Source organism: Oryzias latipes, chromosome 17 (genome assembly GCF_002234675.1).
Source record: "Oryzias latipes chromosome 17, ASM223467v1".
Lineage (NCBI taxonomy): Eukaryota > Metazoa > Chordata > Actinopteri > Beloniformes > Adrianichthyidae > Oryzias > Oryzias latipes.
Window position 1 is genome coordinate 28,188,432 of NC_019875.2, and position 16,272 is coordinate 28,204,703.

Genomic DNA, 16,272 nt, shown 5'->3' on the forward strand with positions numbered 1-16,272 from the left:
TATAAATAATAATTCAAGCATTTCAAATATTTGTTTTGATTTTTCTCTCTCAAATGAATTATTATATATTAATATATGACATAATATTTATTATCTACAACTACTTTTTTCTTTCATTTCAGTCTTCTTTTTTTTCATAAACTCATCAGTTTCAGATGGAGATGCACACCAAAATAAAGCCGAAAGAAAAAGAAATAACATTTGTAATGTACTTGGACTGGTAAAATATAAATAACTTAAATCAGAAGTTATGAACCGGTGAAAAAAAATACAGTTAAGTAAAGCGTAACAGAGGTGAGATTAAATAAAACTGCTTCTTCCCTATCATTTTCAAGCAATCAGACTCTTTTTTTGACAAACTTCATATTTATTGCAATTTAGTGAGTCATGTACTGTATGTATAAGTGCAAATATGTTTTTTTATGATTAAGAGTAATTATAGTAGTATCACTTGTATGAGTATAAGAATGTATGTATGGACAAGTTTGGTTTTTTTTGCTCTAAATTTTTTCCCCCCAGTCAAGTCAGGATTAATAATCCTAAACTTGCATACATGTATTTTTCTTTTGAATGACTTTAGTAATCTTTTTATTTTTACTTATTTGTTTCCTCTAAGTCAGGGATCTGCAGCCTTTAACACTAAAAACACATTTGGTTGAGTTCCTTACTGACAAAAACCCAGCGGCCTGGTTTCACTTAACTTTCCAGGAAAATACACTTCATTTGTGTTTATGTGGCAGTTAAGACATTCATTGGTAGATTTGACTGTTAAATATTCACTATAATAAGTTACTAGTGTTAAAATTTTCTATAAATAACTTTTTAGACTATTTTAAACAGTATCACATACAAGTTCCTTTCAAAATAAAGTACATCCTGTTTCAAACTAGATCTTCCTGCTGCAAAAAGAAAAAAAAAGAACAAGTCAAAAATGGCATTTCCTTTCATTATGACAACTAGATGCTGTTGTGCAGCATTGATTAATATATGTGCTTAACTTAACAAATTTAATATTTACTCAAATTGTTAAGATTTTTCTTAAGGCCAAAAACACACAATGATCATAAAATAAGACCAAACAGTCATGTTTTTTTTTTTCAATAATAAGAAATTAAAATGTATTGAATTTATTTGGTGAAATCAGACATAACATCTAAAGTGTTTGTGTATGAGTAATTTTTATTGCTGGATTTTTTATTTTTATTATTGCTTTTTTTCTGTGACTACTAAGGTTTTTTTTAATTAACTGAGGGGTACAAATCGTTTTGTCCAGGTGTGTAAATTCTCAATATTTACAGAAAACTCTTTAGTTATGACAGCATTGCTTATAATGCTGTTGGTGACTCAAGTGCATAACTATTAAAGCCTGTTTGTTTTCCTTGGTGTGGATTTTGGGGGACTGACACAGCCAGATGGTCTGGCCTAAAGTTCCCTTTATGAGAATTTCACAAGGTTTGCAATTAATACCAATCTGCTGCTCCGCAGATCCACCGCTGCCAAAGTCAAGCTGAAAGGATCAAGAAGGATATAAAATCTCTTAAGAATGTGGAAGCCATTATAGTCCCCTTTTGTCTGCGCTTTGCATGCTAAATAAAAAAATTAACAGTCCAATTACTGAAATGCTGCCACAGTTAGAGTTATTGGGATAACCACAAGTCAGAGAAAATCCTGTTTAGTCGAGCAAAAGGCAAAAATAAGGAACTGCTAGGAATTCTCTCAAATAAAAGCTGTTTTTGTGTGGAAAACCTGAAGCACATTTCCCATTTCCAGTCATTTTTTTAGTCTGTTAAAATGGGAATTAAGAGTCAGAAATTCTTGACACAAACTTTGGCTGATAAAAGTTCACATCTTAAAATGAAGTCTGGCCATTCATCAAGCAAAGAATATTTGATGTCTTTGTGGAGATATCTATTAGACACTAAGCTTCTACTCCTGACCTTTATAAAACACATCCAATTCAGAACAACAAAGGCAAAGATATAAAGACATATAGAATTTCTGATAAAAGTTTAAGGCTGTTGTTTGTTAAAGAATAAAAAGACTTTTTGTTAGCAGGATGAGTCAAAACTGCATTTTTTTTTTTTACTTTTATAGCCCAAAAATAATTCAATTCAACAAAACAACCCAGGTTTTACATTATAATTGTACAAAAATCAGTTATATTATACTAACAGTAGCTAATTGCTAAACTAGACTGGACGGATCCTACACATCCCTGTCCTTAGACCCTCATTCAAGGCAGAATTTCCCTGTTCTGACGGAATAAGACAAACAATTACAAGGATTACTTGTGGAGAAATAGTTCTGATGGAAAGCTGTCAGAAAAAGGGGGGTAATTCTAAAGAAAAACGACATTAGTATTCTACCTGAACACACAGTAGAGCCATTCAAAGACCCACCTTAATTAGAATGGTGCTTTAACATGTATTCCAACCATTTTTCTGATAATGGAGGACACATATAAATAAAATTAAGCTAAAAAATGCTGTTATGAGTATTTCTTTATTCAAATCCTTTTAAATGAGGAGCAAAAAGATTGTATTTGTTATGCAGAAAATGCGCTGGGTGGGTCACAAGCTCCCTGCTCTGCTTCATTCTGATGTATCCACTTGTAGACAAATAGATCCATGAACGTCTTGGTTTTCTTCGTCCGAGCTGGAATCTGGATCAAAACTGTTCTCCATTTTTGTTGCACTGCTAATTTTAGGTTGAAGGCGTGAGGGGCTGTAAGCTAGCCGGAGAGTGTGTAAACAAAGAGCCCACAGCAACTGGGGGGAAAGGGGCTAAACATTGCACAAATATAATAAATGACCACTGGGAACGCAAAAGATGCTCGGTTTTGATCAGACTACGCAAACAGAATCTGTTTTCCAACAGGTTGAACATTGTATTAGTCTGAAAATGTGTTATATTTTGATCCAACCCATGTATTTCAAATGTGCAATTGTTTAAATTGATCTTTAAAGAGACAAAGCTTTGCATAAACTAACAATTTTGAGTTCAAAACATGCTGAACATAGTTCCTGTTTTACTTTTGAGGCATAAATTCAGATATTTATAAATGCTCATGTGTAGTTCATACAAACTCTACAGTAATTGACTTGTTTGACTTAGAGATGTAAGAAAAAGAAGAAACTGCTGACGGGGATTTAAGTTTATGTCAAAGTGCTTCTGATTAACCAAAATAAGCAACAAATTAGTTTAGTTAATTATAAGAAAAGCAAAATCTGTTAATATTCAGCAGCAGAAATGCATTAAGATATTATTGTGGTCTCAGCTGTTGTGTTAAAACCTAAAAATACTCCATATCAAGTACCGTCTATTATTTGTGTTTTTACTTTTTACCAAAAGCCCAATTTTAGTGTTGGATGCTAGCCTCCTAAGTAGACTAGTGTCATTTAAAGAATTATCTAAGGTATGTTGACTCTTTTTTTTAAATTAAACTGTTGCAGCAAAACGAAAATTATGTTTTTGGTGGTTTTGCTATTTGTTTGTGCATCACAAGTTATATCTTCATGGCAATATTGATCAGTAATGTCAGGAGTTTTCCTCGTATTGTGCATCCCTAAGTGTGCCCCTCCTCCTGGTGCAGCTCTCTGCACGATTCCTCTCCATCCTCAGTTTTAGGTCTCCACAAACTATTTACATCAGAAAATTAAATTACCAGCATAAGAAATGTTATCCTGCTGCACACAGCACTGCTGTTGGATGAGGGATAAAAATACGGTTTAGTAGAAAATGACAGGCAATGAAGCACAAACTGTTGTGGCAAATCAAATCAGAGCCAGATTACATTTTACTGCTATGTGCTGTTGCTGGGTCCAAGAAGGGATGGTGAATCAAAGTATGTAATTAATCACTATAATGCAATTAAAGCCTCTTTATTCATTTCATAAAATAATTGATTGATTTTATCCAATCAAAGTTATTCCCTAACATACGTCCAAAGAAAATGTGCAGCTGCTCAATCTGCAGAAATTCAGAACATTAGAGCAAAATTTCCATTCATTATTTTCCGTTTTGATGCAAATCACTAATCATGCAGACATGATTGCATTAAAAAAATATGCTTTACATGTATTGAACTCTATTATAGATGATGATATGAATTAAAAATAATGATATTTTCTGATTGGTGACACGACCGAATAACAGTGCGGAATTTCATTTAAACATGCAGACTGCTCCATATCTCATTACAAAGAGTTTGTTAATGAGCTCTGCCTGAAGATGCAAACTAAATACTGCAAAGAGGTAATCAAACCCACTGTAGTTTTAGGCATTCAGCTGGAGTCACAGAGTGAGAGTTACGATAGTAAAATTCATTACTGTGCCACACTTCTCACCCTCCAGAAGCACGAGCAAGTGGGAGAAACATTATCATACTGTCGCATCACATCTCAGTCAAAGAGGACAGCAGAATTTGAATTTCAATATTACAGCCTGTTGACAAATGACGACCAGTTTTCCACTTTAACAAGGCAATATTTGCCTCTAGTTACCTGGAACAGATTGAGAAGAGAATATCCTGCTTTGTAATCTGCAGAATCTACAGAAGATAATCTGACAGAGGAATAAAAAGCACGGTTATCCTTATGGGCAAGCGTCTGTGCATTTGGAAACATATATGTTTAAGCCGAGTGATCCTGAGGTGTCAAAAAGATTCTCCACCAATGGAAGTGTTATAAAATCTTCAGTTCTGTCGTATTATGATCCATTCTCCTGGATAACTGCTTGTTTCCAAACTGACGATTTTCAGAAATACAGTGAAAAAACACAATCTCACCAACATTTTTTGTCTAGTTTTTAGCTTAAATATCTGTTTACACCTGATACAAAACTAACTTACTACATCGCAAAAAAAGGCGCCCTAGAAATAAGTCAAAAATATTTATTATATAAAACTTTCTTTAAAGAATAAATACAAATCTGCGGTAGGGGTAAGAAAAAAGTTTTCCTTTTAATATAATTATTACTGCTGCATTGTTGAAAAACTTTCCTATTAAAATTATTTTTCTTGCAAGACAAAAAATTTAGACTTTTTTTTTCTTGAAGCAGGGTTTTTTTTCTAAACTTTTGAACAAATCAGAGCTTTCGCTCAAGTGTTCACATTCTTTTAACTACCGTAACGCAATTAAGTAAACTCTAGCAGATTCTAAAGTGCAAAGAAGCAGCTTTGTGCTGAAATGTGACACTTTACAGTAGTGAAGTGCTTACGTATTTAACGTAAATCAGCTGATTCTCTTAAGGAGAAAGGAGGCTTGTGCTAATATACAACACCTTGCATCAAAACCAATAAGAATAGCCGCTTTTCTCCACATCAAAAATCAGCTGATTCACATTGATCGTAGAATTACAGAATCTCAGAGAGAGATTTTTATTTAGATGTCGCCAGCGACATCACCTGATGTTAAAGAGTTAAGATGCAGTTTTTTTCAGTGCAGTAAATTTCCAGTACCTTGAGTATCATTTTAATCCATTTCATCTAGAAAAAATCTCTTTTAGAGTACAATTTCTAAACAAACAATTTTATGAATTGTGATTTACATATAATTTTGAGAACTTTTTTATTTAAATGTGCAATTCTAGTCAAATGTGAATTGGTTTATAAATAAGGATAGTTGAACTGTGTTTAGCGCTAAAATAGGATTTATTCCAGGGAAAGAGTATTAACTTGTATATAAATGTACCTACTTTAAAAAAAAAACCTTATTAACAACACAAGCTTATTTTAGAACATGATATCAATGTTTATAGCTCATTTAATTTATAAGATCAGGACATCAAAAACTTATTTTAAGATAAGACAAATTCTGCTATTTATATTGGCAGTTTTCTTTACAATGACATCTCTTTCACTTATAAAAAGAAAAAAAAAAATCTTGTATTTTGCATTTTGCCTCTTGGTTTGAGAAGGATCATTTTTTTCAGTGTATGAAAAGAAAAACTGCCTTGCGCATTAGGGATGCAACAGTTTTGTCTCAGTTCAATATATGATTTATGTATTACAATACAAAAACTGAAAATACAAAACATCTAGATTTAATGTAATAATAAACAAGTCTGAAGAATGAAGAAAACCCTTTTGGCTGGCTTAGACTAAGCCAGCCAGTGCAAAAACTGAATCTTAAGAAAGTAAAAAGACCGTTATTTTTAGGAAAACTGTCTGTCTTGTAAGAAAATGAATCTTACCAAGACAGTCTTTCAACAGCAAAATAATCTTAGTTTAAGAAAACATCTTTAATGATTGGCAATGCCATTTTTCTCCGTTTGTTTTTCTATCAAATTTTAGGAATGTTTGACTTATTTCTAGGCAGCCTGTTTTTGCAGTGTGGTGTAATTTCGTAAGCAAAAAACATAACACAACCATTGTCAGAATGGTTCTCATTCATCCGGGTGGTGTTGCTTGAAGTTGTTTCATGTCCAGTCTATCGATTTTTAAAGTCCAGTTGCCATGACTCAACTTGAATAGATCCTTCCTAAATTTAACAACGCATGAGTTTGACACTTTCAACATAAACACATGCAAAAATATGAAGCAGCGATGCAAAAAGTCAGTTTCCCCACGATTCAGTTCAATGGCGTAGCGTACAATTCAGTTTCAGACCAGGAATTGTGGCATCCCTAACGTGCACCACAAACATGACCAAGCCTTGGCTCTAGCGGCCAGATGCACATGAGGAGACATGACGGACAAAAACACAGTCATGAGGTGGAAATTAAGTCCTGCAGAAGTTTCCCCTGGAAGAACTGCTTCCTCTTCATAAATGTAATAACTGAATAAGCGAGGCAGCCCGTCACACTGAGCTACTGTCGATTGTTTTTGCCACTGCAGCTCACCGGCTCAAACGTTTCAAGACACAATGGAGGTGTTCCCTGGCTTGTGTCAGGCCATCCAGCTAATGCACAGGCTTCAACGCATCCAGAATGTTTCCTGATGTTTATGTTTGTGTTTGTGTTGCATGGGGCTTTTCCAGTTTAATGAAGAACATCTGGAAACAATGATCCTGCAGTTTAAAAAAAAAAACCTGGATGTTTCAAGTTTAAAAGCCTCATATTTCTCTTTCAACACAAACACAAGAGTTTCCAATCTCCCTATAGTTTTTGTAAATGCAGCTCTCCATTAAGCCAACATCTGCAGGAAAACTAGGCGAACACCAAAACTCAGAAAAACTTGATTCACAGACAGAGGCGTTGTTAATGACTAAATGTTGATCCAGCTATGTATACACCGCTATATCATAATTGTATTCCTCTGCCATCGAAACCACTAAGCTTCGAGGTCCACTGCGGTACAGCGATGGACCACATCACTGGGAAAAAGCTCAGTACCTCTGAGCCCGGGCGAAATGCCTGTTGAATGCACAACAGCTTCAGCCAAAACACACAGAACCAGCTTGATGTGTGAGCGTGTGTGTGCCCATCCACATGTGTGTGTTCAGAAGGCTCACCCACAACAGCTATGACAATATTTGAAAATGTGTAATTACTATATCTGGTAAAAGAAAAACAGGAGTGTTTGAAGGCTGCAGAAATCATTAAAATAGTGTTAGATTATTATTGTTTTGCTGTGTTTTTCCTTCACTTCAAGCAGCTTTGCAGGTCTAAATCCCTCTGTGGTGAACATAATAGGCTCTCTATTGCAGGAAAACAAACTCTTGTTGAGATGATGCACTTAACGGAGAAAAATCCAGCTTTTTGCCGCCTGCTTGTTTATTTACAAAGTTATTAATGCAATGATTCGTTTTGACCTCAAGGCTGTCATGGGAACTCAGCTCATTTAATCGTTTTGTGGCATGCAGCTAAGCAAGGAAACTAAAATAAAGAAAAGAAAAATTAAGCCTCCAATTGTATCCTTAGCTTAGATGGAGCAGTAGCCTGAAATACTTTAACCCACATAGTATCTGAATTCAGTTTGCCAATCACTTCCTATGTTTACAATGACATAAGAAAGACATAGACTCCCCCATTAGTATAGTTTCATTAAAAATTCAACATGAAGTTCCCAAAAAAATTAGCTTCAAAGGTTTTGGTTACAAACATGAGAAATAATTGTGTTAGCCCCTTGGAGTAAATCCTTGGAACTGATTTTTTACATAGTTTTGACCTTATCTTTGCTTTCTTTTTGGAATTTTGCATTTTTAGTTTGTCTCTAAAAAACATTAAAACAGTTTGATCTCAATTTTTGTGATGTTTGCAGTAAAAAAAAAGACGAAACTGACAACTTTAAGTTGAGCTTTTGGGACAATTTCAGGTTCAGTATGGAATTATTGTGTAATATAATGAAAATAGCTGTAAAAACAAAGAAGCTGGGGTTGTAGCTAAAAATTGTTATCAAGAATTGCCACCAAAAACTCCAGGTGTAAACATAAATTAAATTGTAAAGTGTAAAACAAAAAAGCTCAAAAAATGGACAACGAAGGGTTAAGTGAGGATGCAAGGAAATGATGAGAAAGAAGATGTAAACATTTAAAGATGCATCTAAAAGGTCATTTTTAATTGTAATGAAAGGAATCCAATTAAAAACAGCAACAGCTGATAGCCGCTTTACAGAGTCTGTCCCTCTGGACCAAAGCAGCTCACAGGAACTGCTTTCCATGACCTTGTGAATAAATGCCTGTAAGTGGTTTTTATTTTATTTTTTAAGATATCATTAAATGACTCACCAGACAAAAAACGCTGAGCAGCGAGATGAGCAGAAAGTCCAGAGTGTAGAGCAGCTGAGAGGATCCCATCCCTGAGGTGAGGCAACTCTTACCTCCAAGAATCCTGGCAGGACTCAAAGTAACGGTGGAGCTCGGATGCAATTATTTAATCTGCTAAACTCTCTTCAAAGAGGACTGAGATCTGACTTTTTACTCCATCTGGCATCTCCACGCTGCTGGCGGCTTGTGAAATCATAACTCTGTAATCTGCCCTCGATTTAATTTCCTATAATCTACTATATGCTCGAGCTCAGCCCGCGCGCTTTATTTCCCTGCATCTGTCTTTTTTCCTCTTCTGAAATTACATCCACATGTCAGAACTATTTATGTCGCGCGCTCCCTCTGCGGTGGGAAGTTCAAATGATTCTTTGCAGGGAAGAAACCAACGCTGTATTTTTAGGTCTTTTAAATTTCCCCTCAGACTGACTTAAACACTTCAGCATGGAGCTGTGCGCCTCTTGGTTTCCTCTCATCCAAACGTCAGATCAGAGCTGGGCGAGAGCAGAGGAGTAGATTCAGGAGAGTCAAGGAGAAACCGTGTCACTCCATCACCGGGCGTTGTTGAATTTCGCAAGTTGGCTCCCCCAGGACGGCGGCGCACCGGCAGCCCTCTCACGCGGGGTTTACTTTTCGCATTTAGAAGCAAAATAAATCATACATAGCAACCTTGTGACAGAGCAGAGCCCTGAAACTTTGTTTTCACACAAGTGTTCGTATGATTTGCGTGATTCGAATCAATTTACGCACGAACGCGCGTCGCTTCCTCTGGCTTGGAGTCTTTCCAGAAACCGTGAGCAGAAATCTTGACTTGTTTCCATAAGTGGGGCTGGAGCGTGGCAGTCTAACAGCTACTGAATGGATGATGTCAAACGGGGTTTGTTTACTAATGGGGATGCAAAAACGCTCTGAGGACACATAGGGGAAAAAAACTGTCTACTTACAACCGAAGGGGAACAGAAAACTCGCAAACGCCCGAGTGTTTTTTGTGCAAAGTCAATCAAAATGTTGGAGTTTAGTCGTGTTGGGAAGCGTCCCCAGCTTGTGGAAAGCAGCAGGTCGTGTTCTGTAGTGAGGAGGCTCCGTGGATGGAAAAGGGGGGCGGAAAGGAGGCAGGTAGGGCGGTGCGTAAAAGCCTCTCATTGGTGCGCCCCCTCTTACGTTGGACCAAACCACGACTCTGAAATGACATATTTTCTCACCCCTCAAACAAACTCCACATTCAACGGATCGCAGGGCCGGTGCCAAACCACTTTTTCCCCCTGCAGTCTCTCAAAAAGTTACATCTAGTTGGATTGGATTTCCGAGACATAATGCAGGAGATGTCGTATTTATCTGAGGCTCTGTATTTGTGCGTAACGAGCATTTGCATTTAACCATCAGAAGGGGACTGTTTTCTTCAGAAAACTCTGAAGTAAAAGATTATACAGTGTTTTATTGAATGAATGGCCTGCTTTCAGTGAAGTCCCATGAATGTTTCGGAGGTTTCCACGAACACAAGGCGGAGGACGCTCACTATAGAGCAACGAGAGCTGATGTTCAATTCAAAGTATGAAATCTTATTCCAACCTGCTGAAACCAAAAGGTTAAAACTTGAAACCAAGTTAATTTATAACATCATAAGATATTAAAAAAATTACAAAAATGAGAACTTTATAATATTAACCTCCAAAAGGGATCAGGTAAACATTCACAGTCATTCTGTGATCTCAGGTAAAACTAAATACAAAAATTTTAGTCATGGATAGTAAGTTTAAAAGGAATTTTTTAAAAACCCAATCCAATTTGCTGCTTTTAACATGTTCTTGTGGCAATTTCTCATGATGGAGGACATTTATGAAGAAAAGCAAGCTAAAAATTGTATTTCTGAGAATTTTTTTATTTAACCCTTGTGCGATCTTAGATGACCCCATTGATTTTTCTTTCTTTAAAATTTTGGTTAAAAACAGCATGATCATAATTGAAAGACCACTGGGGAGGTTTTGAAAATAGATGACAGCTGCTGTTGACAGCTAAAGAGCATTTACCTATAGGCCTATTGGCAAAAGCTTGCAATCTAGATACTTCAACAAGGTCCATCCTAGCAGTGGCGGTCTTTGATTTGGGCAAGGTGGGCGGTGGCCCAGCACACAAAAGGGTGCTGCATTTTCCGTACCCACAGTATTACGCACAAGGAAGTAAATCAGTCTAAGAGGAGACTATTGGCTTAAACTATGCCTGCTACAGCCAGCACTTTGTGCTTTAATTTTTGACACATCTGACACTGAACATCGCACCCATCTCTTTATCCTCTCCACACTTATGGTGCAAAAAAAAATAAAAGGATGAAATAACTAAGAGTGAAACAACGTAAAACAGCCACATGAAGAGGAATTAGGCAGAAGAAAAACCCGTTCTCAGCCCAATTTCGACCAGAGCAGGCAATGAGGATTATTTCCCACAATTCCCTGCTCCGACACAGCAGACCCCACGTGCTCATGACCACCGCCCTCTGCTGCAAGACACTTGCGCCCACACCTCTTTGCGGTGGTCTTTGGAACATGACAAGTCAAAAAATTCGATGCAATACTCGCCCAGGGAGTAAGTTGGTGTAGAACCGCCACTGTATCCAAGGCAGGGTACTCTGAACAGTATACCCTGTAGTCTGTAGCACGGCGTCACACTTTTAGAACACAGTGAGGATATCACACTGGTTATAAATATCCCTTGTAAACATCAGGCTTTCAAGTGGATGGGGCTTTTACTGGACCCCGGGGGTGGTGGGAGGTGGGTCCCAGGTGTAGACTCTTAGTGCTTATGTGTGTTTGGTTCTGGGGGCTCCGGTGGTGATTCTCCAAGCCCTGGACTGGGTGCCTGGTTTCGTTTTTTCTGTTGTGGAAGCGTCTCGGGCTGTTCCTGCATGCTTGCCCAGACTGCCACTGCCTTTAACCCTTGTGCTATCTTAGATGACCCCACCCTTACGTTGACGTGTAATTCCTACCATGACAAAGGTGGATAAAGGTGGAAAGATTTCACGTAATCCATGGACACCAGTGAAGATCACAAATCATTGAAGAAAAAAGGTTCAACGCACTGTCTGGTGGGTCTAGATGACCCCAATCCCAATGTTAAAGTATGTAGGATAGCACAAGGGTTACACAATGTGCTGCTGGCTCAATGCAGGGCTATGTGAGCACCCGCCTGTAGTATCAATAAACATACACTCACTGCACATGCACATACCGTATTTTCCGGACTATAAGTCGCACCGGAGTATAAGTCGCACCAGCCCAAAAATGCATTATAAAGTAGAAAAAAACACAGATAAGTCGCACTGGACTATAAGTCGCATTTTAACTTTCACAACCTTATATGACACAATCATAGCAGACTGTTTATCTCATAATTTCACAGTAATTCTTTCTCTTACTTAATTATTTATTCCTTTCATGAAGCATCATTGGCCAACTAATACTCTGTTTTCATCCTGTATTTGTAGAAACAGTTTTCACTTTTATTGCATTTCAATTTATTTCTAATATAAGTCGCTGCGGAGTATAAGTCGCACCCCTTGCCAAACTATGAAAAAAAGTGCGACTTATAGTCCGGAAAATACGGTACATACAATCATCTACATGCATGACACATTTGAATGATATGCATTTGCATGTATGCATGCTTATTCGTGTGAGATCTTTTTGGATTTTGCATGTTTTTTGAAACATGACAATGAAGGCCAGTGATATCAGAAGGAATATTTCTGCTAAAATGTTTACATTTGTACACATGTGTTTGAGCACAATTTTTACCTGGTCAGTTGCAATTGATAATGCAACTTGTTGCTCTTTTTTCACATCTATTTGGTGTTTCTGTGATTCCCCGTCTTTCTCTGTACCCATATGCCACCTCCACTCTACCTCTCCACTGTCTTGTCCATATAAGGAACATAAAGTACAATAACATCAGTTGTTAAAAATAAAGTATTGGCCTCACCATAATGGTTTATAAATATACACCTCGGGTGATTAAAAAAAACCCACATACCTCATTTTTGTGACCGTAAAATCTGTCCGACAAAGCTGTTATGGTGTGTGTAAACTCTCAGATGAATCATGCATGCTTATTTACACTTGTTATAGCTTTTTCAAAATATTAAACCCCTTCCATAATCAGGACTGCTCATCAGCAGTGGAGAACACAATTAACACATGGAAGCTTTCTACGAAGAGAAAAAAACAACAAGTAGATGTGAAGATTTATAACTGTGCAAGTGAGCAGAAAAGTGGTGCGATCCAGCGTTTGTGGTTCTTGTTTACTGTTTAGAATTCATCTTAAACAATCAGCAAACAGGCACACGCTGAAAACAGCAAGTTTCCTCACTGTTGACACACAGATTAACAACTATTGTGAAATGAAACAGCTGCATTTTTTATTAAAGAGAATAACATTTCAGCATGAAAGTCCCTGAAGGCCATCTGCTCGTGCCGCTCACACTGGGTTTAAACAAAAGCACTGCAGTCTCAGTTTTTACGGTGATCATGTCAACACGTGACATGGAACCTAAAGAACATTCAATCAAATTGTACTTACCGGCATTTGAATGGGAATTCATAAAAGCAGTGTGGACTTGGTGAAAAAGAAAATGACCTTATCCCACAATACCTGGTTATTATTCAAATGCTTCAAATGTGTAAAGCTGTTTAAAACAGTCCAGATTCATTGCAAACAGATAAAATGTTACAGTTACTGTTTGAATTTGTTACCAGCAGTCTGAGCCTACAGACTGCTGCAAAACTACGTTTACCACTTTCTGTGTTCCTCTGAGGATTTTTGACTATAGTGCTAAATAGATCATAATAAATAAAGCCCTACCTGCCCTTGCCACCTTCCAGCATCAGCACCATCTGCCCTCATTGGCTGAGTGGCTTCTTCCAGGCCCTGACTCTCCCTCTCTCCGGGCCCCGACAATTTCATAAAAGAACACTTTTTTTTTTTGGTTTTAGCTCGGTAGCAACCGTTTGTTTTTTGTTAACCACGCCTTCATTCTTAGTACATTCATATTGTATGTCATATCATTTCCTTACGCCTGCGGGAAAAATACATGCATTAAATGTTCACAATGTTCCGGTAAAAAATGTGCAACTAACAGAGGAACACCACTTTTGCGAGTTTGGTGCAATCAGAAATTAGAATTGTGAAAACAATCTGGTCCTTGGCATCCAAGACTTATGCTGCGTAATCGTTCGCTGTGTTGATATTGCGTTATTAAGATAATCTTTCAAAGGCAAAATAATTTCAATAATCTCCTTCTGAACCTCTCTGCCTCTGTCGGGAATGCGCAGTAAGTTCTGAGTGGACTTTAAGACCCCAACTTCCAAAAAAGATGCAGTCTGTCCTGCCTTGTTGGTCGAAGAAGCGGCACTGCGAGGAAGTTGTTAACTCAATGCTTGAGGCATGCCACGGAGCGGGCTTCATGTAAATGAATTTCATGGTGGTTGTGACAGAAGAAAAGCCAGAGTCGCAGGGAGCCCAGGAGCTCTGTCTTCCCAGATATAAAACTGCTCCTGGCATGGACAGCGGCTTTAGGAACTTTAGCAAGACAGGGTTAAAAAAAGACAAACCCTCACAGCAATACATGTCCTCTTACAAACATTCAATAAGACAAACATTATCATATTTGTGTGGCTTTTATATCATTTTGAGAATGTATTTTGTCCAAATCTGAGCCAAACTCTTTATTTGAAAGTATAAAAACATATGCAGACGTGCAATATAAGTTGATGTGAATAAGAAAATGAAAAATGTGTGCATCAAGAGTTTAGAAATAATTATTTGCAGATCTTAAAAAAATGCATCTGAAGAACATCGTTCAAGGAAACCAAGTTTGCTCAAATGCATCCAACTGAACCTATAATTGCATTTTGCTCTAAGAGTGTGAAAGGAAATGTAATCATGGTAAGTTAAAATAAAGAATTTTATAGCTTAACATGGTTATAATGTCATGAAAGCTTCCATTTACTGTTTAATACAGACCAGCAGGGATATGGATCTGGGATTTGTTCAATTTTTTTCAAGCTTTTCCAAACCTTTGACGACAAAGTTAGAAGTCCACTATGCAAATATTTGATTAAATATTTGTGAAATGAAAGAAAATAAAACATCTTTGTAAGTTAGAAAATCCTTTGCTTGGCCAAGTTTTTCTTTTGCACTAAACTGCTGCCATTTGTTGGAACCCTGTTTACTGCACTGGCTTTTCTTCCTGAAAAGCTACGTACACGGCTGGCATTGAACCAACCTTCAAGAACACACTGAACACGGGTTCTTGAATCACACACAAGTTGTAACTGGGTACAAAGCTACGTATCTAGCGGACATGTGATGATAATCTTGTTTCTGTCGTTTTCTTTCTCGGCTCTATTCCGAAAAATGAAAGACTTGGTGTCAAATAATTCTGACTGAACACAAACCGCCATCAGAAATTACTCCTCAATGAGTAGGTTGTGACTTCCAGGAAATAACAAGGACACCAGCCATACATGGCCACCAAATCGGAGTCCCTGATTGGTCAGAGTTCAGCCTCTTTAACTTTCAACGCGGTTTCAAAAGCCTTGTGTTTTGTAAGAAGAGCTTGAAAACAGACTTAAAAGTTTACGTAGCCCAGAATTTATGCGCATTTTCATAGACTTTTCATTGGAAGGGCTTGCTTGAGTGTGTGCTGTCGATGCCGGTGTGAACACAGCATGAGACAACTGACTTGTGTGATGAATTACTGGCTGGTCTGGGTCTGAGGACTGGTATTGATTAAAAGTGATTATCTGATAGAATTTGGTTATTTTTATATCTTCTTCTCTCTGACAGTTAAGAAAAAAGGCAACATAATAACATTTTTCTTGTTTTTTATTCTATTTTTTAGTTTTATTCCGACTGTGTACGTAAGTTCGTAAAATTGTTTTCCATTTTTGTACCGACACATTTTTGTACTTTAGAAGAACCTAATAATTATTTATGAATTGGAATCTGAGAAATGGTAAAATAGACTGAAAAACGCTGACATCTCATGACATCTCCACTTAATTTCCAATTTTCATGTCAGGGCTCTGTTTGTTTGTCTTGCTCTGTTTTATAAAAACAACTAGGTGTAACTACAATTACACCAAATGTAGGAACACACCACCTTAAATGATAATAATAATAATAATAGTACATTTTATTTCTAGCGCCTTTCAGGCCACCCAATGGTTAAAAATAAGAAAAACAGAATCAAACATCAATAAGAAATCAGCAGAGTTAAACATAAAAAAACATAAAGACATAAAAACATAAAACAGGATAGAAAACAGACAAATGAAGTTATGTCAACTGAATGGATTAACTGTATGATTGTTTGAAGAGATGAGTCTTAACTGCTTGTGACATGATTAATGACCACCAGCAAAAAAACCCTCCAAGGACAGATTGTAACCATAGACGGTATAATCCATTTGATTTTGGTTTAACAACTGTGTTTAAAGCACAGTGGGTAGAGCATCGGCAGCACCAAAATGATAAACCTGCTCACAGTTTCAGGTGGAAGCGTCCACTCAGGTGCATG

At 37.1% G+C, this 16,272-nt stretch overlaps 1 protein-coding gene across 1 annotated transcript in view; it reads right to left on the bottom strand.

Moving 5' to 3' along the window:
- Nucleotides 1-9,773, bottom strand: part of pth1r (parathyroid hormone 1 receptor) — a 70,908-nt gene extending 61,135 nt beyond the window's left edge. Inside the window, exon 1 of the mRNA XM_023965192.1 lies at nucleotides 8,667-9,773. Within this exon, the coding sequence (XP_023820960.1) occupies nucleotides 8,667-8,735 (69 nt within the window). The 5' untranslated portion in view covers nucleotides 8,736-9,773. The remainder of the gene's footprint in view (nucleotides 1-8,666) is intronic.
- Nucleotides 9,774-16,272: the final 6,499 nt, after the last annotated feature.